Below are 19310 nucleotides of genomic sequence, written 5' to 3' on the forward strand. Positions count from 1 at the left end.
TGACAATTTAAATTAGTTTAAAGGTAACCTTTGATAAATAGACTAAATTTTAATTCGTCATTCTACCGGTAGGTATACTAATAGAAATTTTTACCACCAGAGAACGCTTTTGTAACACTAAAGAAAGATTATGTTCTAAAGATACCTCATCATTCCTAGTATATTGTATTTTTCGTGTAGCATCTCTGCAGCTTGATGGAAAGTTCCACGAAGATTAGTTTTTTATTTATATTTACATAATCACATATTTCTAAAAATGCATCGATATTTTAATAATTATATATTATTATTAATATAACAAATTTTATTTTGAACAAACCGCGAATTTTGTTTTCTTTCAAAAGGTAGTGAAAATGAGTAGTAATATTTCAACCACGTGTTCGACCCTACTGTCGATGCATATGCAATTCTTAATCGTTAAACATCAGAATTTATATAAATTCTATCATTATGTACGTAAGCTAAAATTTTTATATAATTTAATAAATTAAAAAAAAAAAAAAAAAAATATTTATAATATTCTAGTGATGACCTCATACCAATATCATGATTTTGATGATTATTTAATACATGCACTACCAACTGAAATATTATGTTTTATGCATTTTCGTTAACAATGCAGTTGAAAACTTATTAATTAAATTTTGTTATTCTTATTCTTTCAGAATGCTTCCTGAAAAAGGCAGCTGCATGTTTACAGGTATGTTGTATAAAAAAATGTTCAATATACTATTTCAACTATCAAATAACTACTTATGATGATTTTTACACACTTTCATGATTTCTGATTGTATTTTTACATGCACTACCAACTGAATTATTTTCTAATCGCTTTTAACATTCGATGTGATTATACAAAGATAATATATATATATATGTATCAATTCTATTTCAGGGTAATGAACTAAATAAAGCGCCGTCTTAACAAGACTCAAATGGCACTGTTTGATTTTAAATTAAAGAAAAAGGTGCAGTAACACTGGAAATCTGTACAAAATTATATCAAAGATTTCGAAATGGCGACTTTGATCTTTCTGGTCGAGAATGTTCCGGAGAGCTAAGAAAATTTGAAGACGAAAAAATCAGCAAAAAGGATTCGGCAGTTGCCCAAAAGATGGGCTAAAGTCATTGAAAATAATTGAGATTATTTTGAATAATAATATATGTATGATTACTTTAGAAATAAATAGTAAATTTTTTGTAAAAAGACACTAAATTAATTTCTATACCTAAAATACTTAAGAAAGTTATTTAAAATTTTGTGTTTTATAAAGAATACATAGGATGATTTTGAGTACTCGCTACAAAGGAATTCTCTTTTTTTTAAATTATTGGTTGCATACATTTAAACACTTGTCCAAGTAGAAGCTCAAAATATAAACTATATATATATACTTTTGCTTAATTTATATATTATTTAAATGAAATATGTTTGTTTCTTTTTAATTTATTTAATTAGATAAACTTATTTATTTGAACTATTTATGAAACATTAATTAAAAATCTGATATTAGAAATTTTTTTTAAGTAATAATAAAATATCACAGTATTTTCAAAAATACTTGAGAGAATATTGTTGGTCTACATTATTTATTAGATTATTTTTTGTAAATGTTCATTTTATCTTTATTGTAGGGTTTAAAGATTTTATTATTTAGGCCAGTGATATGTAAAAATACATATATTATCTATGTACAATATTTTATAATATTGGTGCAGCAACCAAGATATACATATATTATACATGTGTATTATTATTATCAATATTTTATAATTAATAATCCATAAAGAATATCTTTTCTAATTAAATGTGTAATGCATAAGAAATAATGAAACTTATATTACAAGTCCTATTTGTTTTCATTTATATGATGCTATTAATACATTGTACTTTTTTGTTATATATCAAACATATTAGAAAATAAAAATTGTTTTTCATATAGCCATTGCATGATTATTAAAAATTTCAAAAAAATTGAAACAGAATTTGATTGTTTAATATATAACGAAGCAAAACAGATCTGTGGCATTCACAGCAAATAACAATTCAGGAAAGTTGAAAATTACTGTAATCGTTTTTTAATCATCTCTTTTGCATAGCACAAATCAGATTATTTAAATAATTATAAGTAACGATTAATTATTATCGAATACAGAATTGTGTACTGGACAGAGAGATCGCGAAACATGAAGATAAAGTGGTTTTTATCGTTATTTACTAACGAAATAGATATATTTATTACATTTTGATATTTAAATATTTAGTTCATGCTAGTATTATTCCTTAATTTAAAAATGCGAAAATATACATCAGAATGAAAAGTTCCAACATTAACAGAATCTTCTATAACATGTCAAGTGCATAAAAGTATTTTGTAATGTATAATTTAAAAATATTATCTCTATCCTGTGTTCTTATAACGTAATAATTATATATATATATATATGTATATATATATATATTTATATTTATACTGTTGTGTACACAGAAATTGTAAAGGCACTCTCTAGATTATATTACATTTATATTTTACATATATATCAATCAGTAGTATTTTTCCGCTTTTAGTTTCAGAGGAGGAGAAAAAAAAGAAGAGACAGAATAAACTTTATGGTAGATTCTGACTCTTTCAAATACAAATAGTTTTTTCGCATTATAGAAATTCATTCATCTCTCTTATTTTCTTTTTGCTTCTAAAAAAAAGAAGAAGAAAAGAAAAAAAAAACAAAATTATAATATTGTAATCCATAAAATGGATCAATTGTAATATTTTAAAAATAAAAGCAATATAATTGTGAAAAATAATATTGTCAATTTTGTAAATAAAAGTGATAAGTTTCTATATTGGATTATATATATATATATATATTGATACAATAAACAATAAGAAAATTTAAAAGACTATAAAACATACTCCTTATTCAAATAAGATATATGTAAATTAATTGCTTTTTAATGAAATAATCATTGCAAATGAGGATTTAAAATAATATAGTAGCTCTATTTGATATATATTAATATATATTTATAGAATTTGCATCCAAAAGATATTTAGCAAAAAAAAAAAAAAAAAAAAAAAAAGAGTTGCGTAAGTGACTAAATTCATCACAAATTGTCTATTTATAAAATCATCATATTATTCTCTGCAATATCTTGCGATCATCTATTTTATAATGTACAAATATGGAAGATCGCAGTGATGCTACAGTAATATATCATTTATGTCAAAATACCATGATCATACTGTCTTTGTAAGGATTGTACATTTTGAACATTAACACTTTTTTTAATCTCCTCCATGCATGAACATTGGTGTGAATTTAATAATCATCTTTATCCAAAATATATATGATGATCTCCCAAATATCTGCCTATACATTCCCTACTTCCACATTTCATATACCTTTGGCTTCTCGCTTTAGTAATAGCAAGTCTCACAAGCCTTTGTATTCACACTTAAATATAGTATGTTACAGAACGCTTATCTATAAGAATGCATTTACATCACCACCGTTTACCTAACAATGTCTTAGGATAATGTACACAAACAAAACATGTACAGATTCCATAATCAATTAATAATTTTGATATAGTGTTTCAATATTGAACACCAACCTCAGTCAGTTTTTTGTTGATAAAGTTCCTTCAAAGACTTCAGTTCGTCGATTAAAGTCTGATTTCTGCTTTCTAAAACTGCTACACGATTTTCTAAGCACTTAATATATTCCTTTTTCTTTCTTCTACATTCTCTTGCCGCTTGCCTGCAAAAAAATGTCTTCATTAATTACAGATTGTATAATGAAAATATATTTGTATAAATGTTATTAAATAAACATTTATCTCTTACCTGTTCTTCAGCAACCTCAATTCCCTTTTTCTAGCTGCATCTTCAACAACTACACCATGTCCTGAATAAGCTGTAACGGTGTCGAAGGCTGTACATTTATAGATACGAAAATCCTTACTAACTACTTTATTTTAAAAAAGCATAGAATGGAGAGAGAAAAAAATAATCACTTTTTATAGAATAATAATGCAAGAAGCGTAAGAAGAAAATCTATCGAATGTTAAATGTAATACGCGTGAAATTGTAACTTTGCTACTGATAATGCAAAGAAGAATACAAGATAAAAATAACCATGAGTAAAGCACACCTGGGACAAAATATTGTGCATCTTGGGTCTGTGTATATTCTACTATAGTTCCACCCGCCGTTGCTGCATTACTCATAGTTAACGTATGAAGCCCTGGTACGCCTTCCCCTTGTGTTGCAATTTGAATCGCGCCAGCAGGTATTACTGTAAAATATATCAATCTATGCTTATTCTTGTATTATTACAAATGTATAAATATATTTGTATTAAAATATGTATTCACATATTCATTATGCTATAAAGATTATAATGTCACATGTATACTTTTTGAGGATATTGTGATGTAAACTATCGATATTAAATAATAGCAAATTATATCAATTATTTGTTCGTATATCACGTTGATACTACTTAATTTAAATAAAAATTTCTATACACAAGGATGCCACACCAAACGAATATTTGGATACAATGTCATGTTAGGCAATGCACACAGGGGTATGAGATAATATTTTAAATTGGCATACTTAATGTAATTATACTATATCAGACAAAGACCATCCCAATTTGATAATAGAAAGTATGTTTGACGGTGGATAAAATACATATAGAGATCATAGTGGTACACAGAACAGTCAGCAGAAATATGCAGATAAATAACCAACCTGTCTGATAATGAAGAGAGTGCGAAGATACTTCACTGTCCACATTAGAATCACACTCTGAAGAAGATTCTATGGGGGGTAAACGACCGTCTGCAACACCGAATGAAGAACCCTCCCATTACAGTGAAATGTATTTTTTTTCATACACTTCTATATTTTCTTATACGAGCAAGAAGAATATTAACATTTTTTTAAAAATAAAGGGATATATGGAAATTTAATTTTTTATGAATGATAGTAACTTATTATTATAATTAAAAATATTCTCAATAATTGTAACGTCGTATGTGTGGTTGCAAAATTTTGTTATATAGATAAATTGATATATACTGTAATAAAATGTAAATCATATAATATAAATCATAACATGTGTGTGTGTGTGTGAAAAATAAAGTGTTCAGATTATAACAATTAATAACTATTTCCTTTCTGGTTACTGATCTATATATTTATTAATTTATTGTGCTGTCAGCTCATACAAAAAGGAAATAGAAGATAAAGTGAAAAATAAAAATATATACTATCTATTTCTTATTCTTTTAAAAATAAAAAATTAGCGATTAATAGACAGAATATTTATTATTTTGTAAACTCATAGATTCGTTAAATAAATAAAAATAGTTATAAGCGTATAACATTTAAATGCAAAATAAACAATACATTTATCTATTTAAATGTAACCCTACGCGTGAACCATCAAAACAGATCAAATTATATGGCAGATTAAAAATGATCAACCACATAGCATAAGTATAGAGACTCTGAAGATTAGAATTCTATCAAATATAAATCTTTACTTTTTCGAAACTTCAACTATAGTAATAGTAATAATAGATTTAAAGAAAAATGTATAAATATATCTTATTTTAATGGTGGCAAGTAATAATTATTCTTCTTAAACATTCATATTTATTTGTAAAAAAGGATAGACAATTATGTAATTTATTAATGTTGAATTCAATTATTATTATTATTAAATTCATAAGAGAAATTATTCTAATAAATATCTTCATCAATGCGTCATCTTCTAACTTGTACACCGTAACTAAAGACAAGTAAACTGATTATCAAATGCAATACCTCTTCATCATTTGAATACATTTTTATTATTCATAATTAAAAAAGCACACACACTCATAGGTCAATGAAAGGTCTTATGCACTTCCAAAAAGGAAATAAATTCCATATATGGGAGAAAATAAATTGGGATTATCTGGAAACCTAACTGACATAACATATACATTGTAATTTTGGTATGGCATCCTTTCATAGATATCGTAGCAGATAAACGAAGAAACATAAGTAAACGTAAGCATCATATATCTAAACCTATTCAATTCATTTGCATACACATGACATTTATCAATTTTCTGCATTTTATATTTTCATTATATTATAATATGATTATCTTTCACTATTAACAATGAAATTTGTATGAACTGACATGCACTTTGATGATCTCCATGAACAATTTGAACTTCAATCATATTAAAAAAATACTCTATTGTAATATTTGAATGAATTTAATTTTCCAAAGTAGTATTTCTACAATTATAAAAGAAATTACTTCTTTTTATTATTGAAGTATAGTTAAACAATTTCTTGTTACGCTTCTATTAAATAATCGAATAAAATTTTTTCAATTAAATAATTATAAAAAAAAAGAAAATTATAGCCAGTAAACAACTCTAAATCAATGTCACATAATGTAAAAAGATCTTTGATAAATAAAAACGGACAATTATAAAAAAGGATAATCTCACCAGTAATTTCTCCACCACCTAGATCATTAAGAATTTTTCTGTACGATGGACGTCTGGTAAGAATATTACTTCTTGTTTTAGGAGATTCTTCATCAGTAAAACTATCATCACTCCCAGTTTCGACAACCTTAAACATAAAGATTTTAAGTGTTTCAAATAGAAATATTATTAGAATACATATTAAAATCTGTCAAATATATAAAGGATATAAATTTCATGTGTAAAACAACAATATGAAGTACCTGCAGCGTTTGTAAACTGCCTTGAGCAGTTTGTATGACTGAATTTGGTTTGCTAACAAGAATAACATTTCCTTTGGAAAGAGCAACAGGTTGAATGTTTGTTGCTGTCTGAATTACGGATTGCTGATTGGGTTGTATAACTGATTGAACCTGTAAAATATATTATTATAACATAATAAATAATAACATTATATATTTAATGAAAGATATAAGGGGAACTATTTACATGCTCCAATATCGTTAAACTTTTTCATAATATTTTCAAATGAAAATAGAAATTTTAGTTACATCTTCTTTTTAAGAAATTAGATACGACAAGTGTATAAAGAATAATCATTGGAAATGTATATTTTGCAACTCATAAATAAATTTTATAATGAAAACCAGCATTATGCAATATCAAAGAAATTTAACTGTTTGTAAGAAATAAAGAAATAACACATGCATGCATTCGAAGAAGAAAAAAAAAAGAAAGGAATTAAATGTATTGGACATAGATACACAGGAGTTTCTCCTGTATACCTGTGTTGCTCCCGATGAAGGTAGTGTCAGTTGCACAATGCTGGTAGAAGCTACCAGATGATGAGTTTGCTGTTGAGGCGTTCTATTGAGAGACTGTACCGATGTTGCAATTGCTGGAGCAGCATCACCACTTTGGGAACCCTGTGATAATGGGTCAACGGCCGATCCATTTTCCTCGACCATACTTTCCATAGCCTGGGTACAAGGAGCCCTGTAATTATGATTAGTATCAAATGAAATATAGATTATCTTTTACTATTCGTTACATTACGTATACTAATGAGATAGATTAAACGCAATCAAAGTTAATCAAATTTCACTGCATAAATATAAATATAAATATAAATATATAAATAGTTTAGTACATAATAATATAATCAAGTGATGTGATAAAAAAAAACAAAAAGTATTTGAAATTTGTAAGTTAGCAAAACATTAGCACATCAAAAATAATAATTAACTACATTCTTTATATTATGTAATAATACCATAAATAATAATATAATAATAAAATATCGATTATTTAATCGAATAGTTCAACTTCCGACATCGAATTTACGATCTGAAATATAATCGAAGGAAGGAAAACGGAAGAAACTGTCAGATTAATTTAAACCGTAGAACTAACGTAGAGAGACAAGGGAAATTTTAAAAGTTCCCGCCAATAAGAACGAACTGAGTATGCTACTGCGTCATTTACATAAGCAGATCTAAAAATAATATCAGAACAATAAACACTTAAGGTGCTTTGGCGGCAGATGTATGAAAGTTGTAGAACCGTCATTCATTAATGTGCACATCGTTTTAATCAAGATCAGTCGAGTCCTTGAAGATGAGAAAATTAAATATGTCGAAACAACAGAGGTAACCCTAGATCATTGTTCAACGAAGATATTCGTCTCGTCCTTTCTTAAGACGCCATATTTCGCAGTATATTCCATAGTAGCAGACATAAAACCTCAACATGCGTTGAGAGTCTCACGAATAAAAACGTTTAACGGTTACTATCGAGAGTATTTCGGGTGTACCGTTAGCGCAGTGGTCCATGTCCGCTTGTTATTATTCTCCAGCTGGGTACTTACCAGTTACGTATTTCTCGTCACCAACTTTGCTGCAATCGGAGTGGGCAAGCGAGCAGGTACGTAGCAGCCACGTCAAAACTCCAGTGGCTTCGTCACTGGTGGAACCCGAGCTGCGCGTCACCATCAAAATGGCGACCATCCACGTCCCTCGCCGTCGATCTCCCCACCTCCCCCACTATCAGTAGCACTGCCTAGCCGCCGCCGCTACCCCCGCCGCTACCGCTACTACCCCCGCCAATGCTTCTATCGCCGTCTCTTTATAAAAGCACCGAGAGGCGCGGCAGACAATTTTACACTTTTTTATCAATCTTCTACTCACTTGCTACTTATTTTTTTGCTTCTTTCAGCTTGTGCCTTATTTCACTTTGCGCCTACGACACTCTTTCTTTTTTTCTTCAGCATTTTACATTTTTTTTCTTTACTTTCTTCTTAAGTTTTTACTGTTTTTTATTTTTTACAAACTCGTACATTTCTTACGTTACAAAATTGTTTAGAATTAATGTTTTTTTGATTGGCGCAAATGATACAATTATTAGAATCGTTTAATAGATTTTCTCATTGACTGAACAACCTTTACAATTATCACGTATTATCGCATATTCGAAACACTTTCAAGTTCTTTTAATCAAATGCAATTTGAATGCGTTAAACAATATTAAAGAAAATTGAATAACATTAATATATAAAGTATAAACATAATGTATTTGCAGTAATATATTTTGCTGTAATGTAGAAAAGCAAATCACCGCTGACGTGTCGGTGACGTCATAGCATGACGTCACCGCTACATTTAGTGCATTAGTATTTTAAGATATTTTTTTCTCTATCTGTAGATTTAAATATTCTCAATAACATATAGTATTTAAAAAATATAAAAATATGATAAATAATTAAAACAAATGTTGTTTATGGATAAAATTATTTACGATAAAAATAGCTTTATAAGTTGTGCGTGATCGTAGATAACAATATTCCAATATCGTCGGATCAATGCTTTAAATGTCGAATGTCACATATACTTCATATTTTTCCCTTAACAAAATGTTAATCTTTTTTCTGTATAAAATAATTATCAGTTCATTAATATATAAGCATACTACAATTTGATATGTAATATTGCAACGCATTGTTCTCAAGGTTACTGATACATTATCAAACGATACAGTAGTAACATCTGCAACTAATATGCGAATATAATGGTTTCTTCTTTTTGTTATTTTCCCATTAAATTGCAGTATAAATTCATTAAAACTTATTTTACAATATTTTTTTTTAATTCTTTCATTTCAATGAATTTACTTCCGAAAAGAATTTTCAAATTTAATTGGAACGAATTATTAAAGAATATGAAAGTAGAAGCTCACAAGTCTCCTTTTTTATCTAACCAGATTCATCTTAGTTACTACCGAGACCACCAGTGGGCAATAGTAGGTACTTAACGCGATGACGGTACAATACTATCAAAGAATTCCATATTAATAATAGAATAATATATTAAAAAAATTGTTTATATGACTTTCCTTATATGGTAAATACGCATAACAAAAGTAATATTCGTAATAGATAGAATTTCCTTTTAAGGAAAGTCATATAAACAATAATCAATAAAAGTAAATTTTATAGAGGATAATGACTCATTTCAACGGTGAATTTCGAAGAGGACAGTACTCTGATCATATATTCAGTGTTTTTAAACAATAATACACGTTGCCTTCGATTAATTAACAATTATTTTAATGCACTAATGCACTATATGCAACTTATATTACAGGACAATTTCACCCTCGAAGTCATCACTGCGCAGGAGCTGTAAATAATTGCATAAAGATGAAAATATTCGTCGTACATACATACGAAATATAATTTTTTTCGACATACATTGCATTTTATGAATACAGTCTTCTCGCACCTACACGGGTATTTTAAATCGTTAGTTTAACAACAAACCTTTAAGATTTTCTTCTAGTTGAACGTCTTAAATGACTACTTTTTAAGATATATGTATAAATGCATTTTTGAAGGCACACACATGTTTATACATTAAAAATTAAATATAATTATTTAAAATTCTATTACAATATAACTATACTATATATACTATCAAAGAATACTGTATTCTAGTAGGTCCACTGGTGGTTCTGGTAGTAACTTAGATGAATCTGGTTAGATAAAAAAGGGGACTTGTGAGCTTCTTTGAAATTATCGCTAGGTGTACGAAGCATATATCGACACGTGGTAATTTAGAAATCTCTTATCAAAGTTTCATTATCTCACCACTTGGAAAAAACAAAGGGCTGCAGATATTCGTTCATAACTTTAGATTCTCGTTAATTCTAAGTACGTATATTTTATTTTGAAAAGTATATGGCTTTTATTCAAATTTGTTGGTTATTATATTTAGTGTAAATTCAATTCGTTGCAGGAAATGTATAAAGATCCAAGATTTACAGACTATAGAAAACCTCGTAAGTTTTATGGAACTCCACTCAATAAATACATGTACAGTGCAATTCTTATTTCTTCTGGTTTCATTTTCACAATTGCCTATAATTTAAAGTGAGCGTATTATATATATTATATATTACATTTAATTTTAATGACAGTTGAAACATAGCTTATACTTAGTAATATTTATATTTACATATATATACATGCAAATAAAGATTTAACATATCACTATTGAATTTAAAATTGTTATTCAGTTATACGCGTAGATGCATTGTAATAAATTAAATATTATTTTAGTCCATTTCCACAGTTAGAGAGACTTATAGATAAATTCAAATTTTTACCGAATGAAAACGTTGTTGGACCAATAGAATGGAACTTAGAGCAACATATAAAAGAAAGAATTGAATTAAGGGCAGAAATTACTAAACAAGTAAATATTTTCACATTTAATTAAATAAAATTTACTTATATTATACTGTGCATGAAATTAATTAAACATATTTGATGCAGCTGCAGGAAAATAAAGAAGTACCTACTTGAAGACAGTTTAACATAGTCGTAATAGTATGTATTATGTATTATGCAATGAATGATGTTATTAGATATATTTATGAGTAAATATATATAAATAATTATTAAATTTGTTATATATTTTACGAGTAATGATCATTGTATTTTAAATATTACAAAATATTTTTATTTACACTATTTTTCATACTACTGAAATAAAAAAACGTAAATATATTCGAATTAAATAAATAATTTCANTTTTTATTTCAAATTACTTCTCGTGTGTTATACTTTTTAGAATTTTTCTTTTTTAGAATTTTTACTCACTATGCAATTCTTTCTTTTCCACGGTCACCGTCGTCTTTCCAATGAGAGCTTTAATGCGCACAGTTAACTCGTTAGAAAAAATGCAACTTTACGATCAATGCAGAATATAATATTTACATGTATATAGGTATCTATGTATATATATATATACAATATTTATATATGTGTATATAGTAGTTAAACACACACGTTAAATGTTCTTTTGTCGTTTATCACGACACGCTTTTAGAACTAATCTAAAAATAATTACCTGCGTATTGCTGCAAGCTCGAATAAGCGTTACTCAAAGAATCCTGTAGTCCGTTCAAAGGTGCTCCTGTCAAGGAATTAAGCGCGAGTGACGTCACAGGACTCAAACTCCCACCGGTCGACCCTTCAAAAATTAATTTCAAATGTCTTATTATTTTTACATTTTGTTATTTCAAGCAAGGAAAATAAAGTAACATGTTAATCGTGCTTTCAAATCACTCGGCCTTTATTTTAATCGAGGATAAAGTAATAAAAGTTTCTAAACATGCTGCATGCGTCAACGTCGGGACAACCTTTTTACGAATTAATTCTTTGTTAAACTTTAGCGATTATTATATTTTATTTCGATTAATATATGTATATATGTATATATATATAGATACAGCGAGAGACACAGGAATATTTTGTACTTTCAGGACCAATTGTCAATTAGAAATAATTGATATTCGATTGTAATGCAAAGTTTCAAAAATTTCTCTCTTTTATATATTTTCATGTTGAAATAAATAAAAATTAAATATAATAAATATATAAAATAATAAATTTTCATTTATAGATATTATAATTAAAAATCCCTTGGAAACAAATACAATATGGACATAGAAAAATATGATAAAAATATGCCTAGAAGTGATAGCGAAGTCGGTCAATCTTCATCTTTGGATACTAATACAAGTCTAGCGGATTTTAAATCTCCTAAAAAAAAACTAGTCCCAACGTTAAAACAGTTTAATTTCAAATTAGAAACAAATAAAAAAAAAGAAACAAAGCTAAAGACCAAGTCGAATAAAACTTTAAATAAGAAAGCGAGTATTAGCAATCAATTAAAAAAAAATATTTTCGATGTTCCTAAGCAAACAGAATCAAGTACGTCTATGGAAAAAAATGAATCTACAAAACTTCCAAATGATGCGAAGATTCTATACATGTGTCCATTGTGTTTTAAAACTTTTAAGGATACAAATAGCAAGACGCTTCATATGAAAAATTGTGCAACTCAAAATAATGTTTCTATGAAACAATTATTACAAGCTATGGAGTTACAAGAACGTCAATCTGCTGAAAGAGCCTCTCTTGGATTACTTGCTGCACCCGTATTAAAAAATAAAAAACAGACTACTATAAATAAAATGGTACGTTGTGAATAAAACATTGATAATATTCGCAAATTTTGTAAAAATTATATTATTACAGTTTTCAACAAAAGATCCTCAATTGGAGCTTGCTCTTGCACTTTCTAAATCCCTATATGAAGTTGAAGAAGCTGGAAGTTACGATGAAATAGAGATTTTACATTCGTCAAAAGATTCTATTATGGAGCTTAAGTACAAAGATCCAATAGAAACTAGTCGAATCCAAAAGAAAAGTATGAATAAATTAAAGATAGCATGCTTATATTTAACTTGTATAATTTTATATTATAATATTAAATATTACAAATTTAAGATAAAAATATTTTCTAAAAGATAAATTTATTCATATATACATCATTTTTGTTAAATAGAAAAATCAAGCTTTGTAACAGTATTACAAACTCGTTCAAAAGAAGAAAGGGATCGTTTAATAACTGAAAGAATAGCTGAAATTTTAATAGATAGTCAGACATTTAACCAGAGCCAACAACAACTAGAAACTAAACGTGAAAATTCAAAAAAGAACAATTTGAGAAGTCGTACTCTTAAAAAATACTTGGATTTTGTAAGTATATTTTTCGGGTCGTTGTATAGTAAACATTTTTTAGGAAATTTTTATATTTTTTCTCATTGTGTACTGTAATATTATATACAGGATAGTAAATTATGGAATTCAGCAATGTTACAGCAAAATCAAGAAGATTTCTACGTTATGGATTTATCACCATATGTAATTCCAAGTACAAAACAAATATTTATGGTATTTATATGCATATATATGTTCTATAATTTGCATGCATATGAATAAAATTTGCATCATAAAAATTATTTTTAGTATAATAGTATAATATTAGCATATTATTTACAGGAAATTGAAAGTGATTCGAATATCACAAATGAGCCAGAACCAAAAGATTTATTGCCAACAAAATCCGATTTATATTTCAATAAAAAGGAAAGCGCGGATATATCGCCAAAAGCGGATGCAAAATTATCTTTAAAAACAGAACAAGGGAATATTAGCATGCAATCGTCTTTTAATAGTTTAATACTTGATTGGGGAAATGCACTAAATAATAGTTCGTCAAGTGATACAATAATATTTGTTAATGATGACAAACACATTTGGGTACATAAATTGGTGTTTTATGTACGGTGTTCTAATATTTTACTCGATATAATACCAAACAATAATACAACTTATTCGGTTAAAGAAATGATCAATTGGGCCGACATAGAATATCACATTGCTTTGGCATTTTTGGAATTTATTTATTGTGGAATTATTAAAAAGCATGCAATTACTTTGACCGACAAGATTGCCATGTCTTCGCTGGGACGTTTAGCAAGAAGGTATAAAGTTAAAGAATTATTCACTTATTTACGTCACGAATATGCTATTTTGCATGATAAAACTTCAGAAAATTATGAATTTGAACTAGACGATCATGATATACAAGAAATTTGTAATAACGATGATGTTAATTGTATCAATCAAAGTATTCCTAATATTTCCCAAATGGAAATCTCGCATGATGACCTGTTAAAAACAATTATGATATCTTCGGAAAAAAATAATAAATCTGATTCGCATTTGGATAGAGAAAACAGTATGTCTCCAGATATATTCAATGATACGAATGATGTTCAAATAAATCATATGAATACGGATAATTTAAATAAAAACCTTGATGTATTGTTAAGCCCAATTCAAAGCAATTCAGAAATTAATACAAATCAAATCTTTTCTTCAACAGTAAACAAAAGTAAATCTTCTATCGATGAATGTGTACTTATTGAACCATTAACGGAAACTGCAAGAAATAGTCAATCAAAACAGGCTTCAAATATTTTAACAGATAAAATCAGATCTGAAAGTGATCTAATATTATTTATTGAAGAAGTCCAAAGAGAAAATGATATATCAGACTTTGATTTGGATTCTGAGATAGACCCTTCAGCCAGTTTTATTGAATTTAATGGAAATCCATTTGTAAAGAAGATACGTAATAAATCTAGTGGTCTCGATAAGCTCAATATTTCTAAACTTTCTTCAGATCAAGGAGAAAAGAAAGGTTTCTTGAGTAAACTTGAAAATGATATGCAGAATGATGCTAATAAAAATCCACAATTATACAATATTACAATAGATCTTACATGTACCTCACATGCTGAACATAACCGTACAGATTTATTATCACCAACAAAAGAAATTAGAACTAGTTGTACATATAATGATAAACATTTGTTAGAAAAAATGACTCTAAATTCACAAGTCAATGGTGCTTTTATAAATGCATCATACCGTTCCAGTAGTGAAATGGATACAGATGATCCAGATGTGCATACAAAAAATAAAAGAAAACTTGACGATAATAGTATTGCTACATGTCGATCTGCTTCGAAAAAATATAAAAATGATACGACTAAAATAAAAATTGATGAAATAGAAAATACTAGAGCTATTGCATCAAATTCTGATAAAGTTGAAAATAAAGTAGAAATTTATGATATTTTGAAAAATAACAGTTATCAACATAAAGACAATTTTAAAGAACAAGAAACAGATCATTGGAATAATGATTGCTCAGATATTTTAAATTTAATTTCTCCTGAAATATCTGATATTGAAAATGAGCATGTAAGTCCCTTGAAATCAAGTAATCCAAATTCGATTGTCGTATCTCCTACCTCAGAGATAAATGTAGATAGTCAAGATATTGATGACTTCAATAAAAATGAGAATATTTCTTTTGTACGTTCAAAACTACATGATTCCGATTATGATTTGCGCTATAATTTTTCGAATGAAATACATTTTTCAAACATTAATATCGATGACAGAACAGAACATACTGTACTAGATAAAAATGCATTGCACGTTTCTTCAAGAAATAAAATATTGAAAAAGAAATGTAAATCTGAAGAAAATTTACAAATGAATTATATGACTGAAGAGAAAGATCAAATTGATAAATTCAATATCAAAGAAAATAATCACAAATTATTTATAAAAAATAAATTCTTTACTATTACTGAAAACGATGATACTGCACCACCAAATTATAATATTATGAATACTCCTGAGCTTCATGTATGTTTGTTAGTTGCTATTTCATTAATTTAGTTTATAATATTTTTTAGTAATTGTTTACATCTGTATTTTGTAGAGAGAGATGGAGAAATATGGATTAAAGGTTCAAAGCCGTAATAAAACTATTAAATTATTAACGTATATTTATAACGAGTTACATCCTACCATTGATTTATGTGAAACAATGGACACTAGCGCAACAAATATGTATAATGATTATGAAGAACCACAAAAAAAAAGAAAAAAGGCAGATATTAGTTTATTGGATAAATATAATAACACCGAATATGGATGCAATGTAACTCTTTTAAAAAAATGGTATGTATTTAATAAAATAATAAAATATTACAATAAAATAATATGGATAAAATTATTCAAGGGACTCCAATTATTTTGATAAAAGAACGGAAACTTCAGGAGAATATATCAATAACATTAAAAACGCCATTACATTAGATGATTGTGTTAATATAAAAGAAGCATTTTCGAAATTAATTGAATTTAATAAAGATCTGCATAATAAAATTTTGCAATATGAACCATTGAATATAGAATGGTTGCATCAAATGTTAAAAACAGGTGGCTTTAAATGCAAAATTAATGCTGTTATCGATTTTTTGGATGAACAGGTATTTTTTCTTTGCTATTCTTGTATGATATACTTTCGTAATTCTTTTTCCCAAATTTCGATTAGTTCTTATAGTAATTAAATAATAACTAACAATTTATTTTAGTGTATCACGTTTTATATACCTGAGAGTAAAACGAAAAACAGAAGTAGAAGATAACATAATTCTAATAGATCTTAATTTAAATGAAAGTATATTTGAATGTTTATAATTTTTTATAATTATTACATGTACTCTGTTTAAATGTAGGTACATATATACACATAGAGTGAATAGCAACATGTTTTTTAATGAAATTATGATCGTTATAAGATAAAATAATGTCCAATAAACAAACTATATAATATCCATATGTATTTTATCCAATTTAATGCATATTTTATCGTAATATTACTTTTATATTTAGCAAAAAGTTTTAATTGCTTTTACTTAGCAACTGCGAACCCTACACGATCATTTTCCATATCGAATTCAGTATAATAACGTCCAATGAATACATCACCAAGGATCCATAAGGGCCCATTTGGTGGAGGAATATCAATACCCATAAATCCACTCAAACAAATAGTTTTACCGAATTGTGTCACCTATGTAGTAAAGTAGACATCTTGTAAATTTTTGTTAACATATTATATCATATTATTTTAATTTACATAATTACATTTGTACCAACCTTTAAAACATAGTCTTTACCAGACAAAGAGAAGGAACGTCCACCAAGCACAAAATTGATTACAGGTAAATGGTCGATAGAGTTACAGTCAACCTTTAAACAGAAATATAATATATTTATTTATTTCATTTTTTGGAATATATTTTCTTGAGGAAAAACTTTTATAAAAATGGTAGGAAAATAAGAAAGATTTCTATAATATTATTTACCATTGCCTCTCCTGCTATAATTGGTGTTGCACCAATTTCTTTATTTATTGCTTTAATTTCTTCTGTTGGTCCTGCTATTAATGAAGTACCAGTATCTGCAATAGCTTCACAACCATCTTTACAAAATACGTTGTTGCCAACTTCAACTCTACAATTAAATGAAATTGATATTACATTTTTTAGATAGTATAATTAAGTAAAACTATATAAATATTAATAATGTAAACTGTACCTATCCATTCTAAATTGCCAGTATGCTTTGCGATCCACAGGAACATATGTAAAACTACCTTCATAATGATTTGGATCGGAACCTCCCAATATCATTTCTCCACCTACTGATGCCGAAGGATCTCTGAATAGATTGAAAAATATAAAATGAAACATAGTATACTAAAAACAAAGAAAATGATACACCAGACAATAAAATAAAATACCTGTTTAAGTAGAAACTAAAAATGGCCTGTGGTATGATGCCTTGTTTAACCATATTATAAAAAGCAGGCGTTACACCATCTACAGCTATTTTAGAATATGCCATTCCTAATATCCCATCAAATTTAGCAGCGACAAAGGCAAGTCCAGGTTCGCTCATAGCTTCTGCAAACATTTGATCTTTGATTTCTGCTCCTGCGATCTAACAAATTTCATTTATATTAAATTTATTGATATTAATGCAGACATTATTCGTAGCACTCCAATGAAATTGGTATAATATTAATATTAACTTACTGATACTTTATCAACAGATAGGAATCCAGAAAGACTACCCGAGCCATATCGAATTGCAAACTCAGTACCATTTTGTTTATAAGAGGATGATTTACTGCTATCGTATTTGTGATGTAAAACTGTAAAAGAAATATAATTGAACAATTATTTTATCATTCAATTTTACATTTTACATTAATTGTATTACACATATATATAATCAATCACATGGGTCAACGTAAATACAAAGAGGAAAATAAAGATAATAAATGTTCTTTAACCTATTGACACTACTTATCATCATTATGCATTTTTTTTTGTTCGTAGCTGATTAATTCTGATTTAATTCTATTATTATAATTACTGATCATATAGAATAACTATGAAAATATTATAATATATATTTGTATACTTACGGCAAGCAATATTCGTTACATGGCATTTTTTGGATGGAACCCATAAATTTGAGGAACCCGTATCAAAAACAACACTAAAATCTTGCGGTGGCGAACCAATACTAATGACACCATAATATTGAGCATCAAGATAATTAGATAAAGGTTCCGGTGTCATATCACCGTATTTAAGCTGTACTTTGTGCAATTCCGTATCATATTCTTTTAGTGTAGATCTCACGGTTGGTATCTTGTACAAAGGGATTCTTGAATAAATGAACAAAATATTTTATTAATTATTGTTTTATTTTGTAATTATAAATTATTGTATTAAATATTTACTAACCTTACTAAATCTGCATTGGCAAGCACTAACAGAACAGAAAGATACAAAAAAATACAATGCATCTTTTCAATATGTAATTAAATTTGACAGATAGAAATCACTTCAACTACGCAATTCGATGTTACTAATCAATATTCTTTATATACTGTTGACTCCTTGAACGATCGCAACTAACTGGACTATTAGATTTAAATAGCAAGTCATATAGAAAGTA

The 19310-nt window shown here is 27.4% G+C and overlaps 3 protein-coding genes and 2 long non-coding RNA genes across 17 annotated transcripts; 2 read left to right on the forward strand and 3 right to left on the reverse strand.

Moving 5' to 3' along the window:
• The first annotated feature begins 80 nt into the window (after positions 1-80).
• Positions 81-1198, forward strand: LOC106793279. The gene is made up of 3 exons (XR_001382396.1): positions 81-452; positions 666-700; positions 896-1198. It is a non-coding gene; the product is annotated as an uncharacterized LOC106793279 (long non-coding RNA).
• Positions 1199-3090: 1892 nt separating this feature from the next.
• Positions 3091-9057, reverse strand: LOC106793201 (cyclic AMP-responsive element-binding protein 1). Of its 9 annotated transcripts, none has more exons than XM_014759936.1 (8): positions 8370-9057; positions 7288-7498; positions 6766-6915; positions 6524-6650; positions 4761-4850; positions 4156-4299; positions 3849-3918; positions 3091-3762 (listed from the first exon to the last, which is right to left on the reverse strand). In XM_014759936.1, the coding sequence occupies exons 2-8, from the start codon at positions 7477-7479 to the stop codon at positions 3618-3620; spliced, it is 918 nt and encodes a 305-aa protein (XP_014615422.1). In that variant the 5' UTR covers positions 7480-7498; positions 8370-9057; the 3' UTR covers positions 3091-3617. The 9 variants fall into 9 exon arrangements, with proteins under 9 accessions (XP_014615422.1, XP_014615426.1, XP_014615430.1 ...); XM_014759940.1 differs by having other exon boundaries at positions 3849-3909; positions 8370-9047; XM_014759944.1 differs by having other exon boundaries at positions 3849-3909; positions 7387-7498; positions 8370-8457.
• Positions 8338-17260, forward strand: LOC106793196. 5 transcript variants are annotated; one of them, XM_014759921.1, is made up of 13 exons: positions 8339-8425; positions 10491-10706; positions 10792-10925; positions 11115-11250; positions 11331-11384; positions 12463-13039; positions 13101-13272; positions 13411-13604; positions 13695-13799; positions 13908-16133; positions 16210-16451; positions 16513-16762; positions 16868-17260. In XM_014759921.1, exons 6-13 carry the CDS (start codon positions 12500-12502, stop codon positions 16919-16921), a joined length of 3783 nt encoding a protein of 1260 aa, XP_014615407.1. In that variant the 5' UTR covers positions 8339-8425; positions 10491-10706; positions 10792-10925; positions 11115-11250; positions 11331-11384; positions 12463-12499; the 3' UTR covers positions 16922-17260. The 5 variants fall into 5 exon arrangements, with proteins under 5 accessions (XP_014615406.1, XP_014615407.1, XP_014615402.1 ...); XM_014759916.1 differs by having other exon boundaries at positions 16513-17260; XM_014759917.1 differs by lacking the exon at positions 8339-8425 and adding an exon at positions 10234-10298 and having other exon boundaries at positions 16513-17260.
• On the reverse strand, positions 10025-10437 carry LOC106793202. Its single transcript, XR_001382386.1, has 2 exons — positions 10248-10437; positions 10025-10176 (listed from the first exon to the last, which is right to left on the reverse strand). It is a non-coding gene; the product is annotated as an uncharacterized LOC106793202 (long non-coding RNA).
• On the reverse strand, positions 16858-19288 carry LOC106793200 (lysosomal aspartic protease). Its single transcript, XM_014759935.1, has 8 exons — positions 19097-19288; positions 18772-19016; positions 18377-18495; positions 18082-18281; positions 17877-17999; positions 17645-17792; positions 17436-17528; positions 16858-17349 (listed from the first exon to the last, which is right to left on the reverse strand). Exons 1-8 carry the CDS (start codon positions 19156-19158, stop codon positions 17188-17190), a joined length of 1152 nt encoding a protein of 383 aa, XP_014615421.1. The 5' UTR covers positions 19159-19288; the 3' UTR covers positions 16858-17187.
• Positions 19289-19310: the final 22 nt, after the last annotated feature.

The sequence above is a fragment of the Polistes canadensis genome, unplaced genomic scaffold (genome assembly GCF_001313835.1).
Source record: "Polistes canadensis isolate GaletaPanama2010 unplaced genomic scaffold, ASM131383v1 scaffold_12, whole genome shotgun sequence".
Taxonomy (NCBI): domain Eukaryota; kingdom Metazoa; phylum Arthropoda; class Insecta; order Hymenoptera; family Vespidae; genus Polistes; species Polistes canadensis.

Bases quoted from the DNA above. Each gene is read 5' to 3' on its own strand.
- LOC106793196 (XM_014759920.1), top strand. From the start codon at position 12,500: ATGGACATAGAAAAATATGATAAAAATATGCCTAGAAGTGATAGCGAA. The intron at 13,800-13,907 runs GTATTTATATGC...TATTATTTACAG, and splicing joins GTACAAAACAAATATTTATG to GAAATTGAAAGTGATTCGAA. The intron at 16,134-16,209 runs GTATGTTTGTTA...TGTATTTTGTAG, and splicing joins TGAATACTCCTGAGCTTCAT to AGAGAGATGGAGAAATATGG.
- LOC106793201 (XM_014759936.1), bottom strand. From the start codon at position 7,479: ATGGAAAGTATGGTCGAGGAAAATGGATCGGCCGTTGACCCATTATCA. The intron at 4,300-4,760 runs GTTGGTTATTTA...TATATTTTACAG, and splicing joins CTCTCTTCATTATCAGACAG to TAATACCTGCTGGCGCGATT. The intron at 3,919-4,155 runs GTGTGCTTTACT...ACACCGTTACAG, and splicing joins TGCACAATATTTTGTCCCAG to CTTATTCAGGACATGGTGTA.
- LOC106793200 (XM_014759935.1), bottom strand. From the start codon at position 19,158: ATGCATTGTATTTTTTTGTATCTTTCTGTTCTGTTAGTGCTTGCCAAT. The intron at 17,793-17,876 runs GTACAGTTTACA...ATTTAATTGTAG, and splicing joins TGGCAATTTAGAATGGATAG to AGTTGAAGTTGGCAACAACG. The intron at 17,529-17,644 runs GTAAATAATATT...TTCTGTTTAAAG, and splicing joins TTATAGCAGGAGAGGCAATG to GTTGACTGTAACTCTATCGA.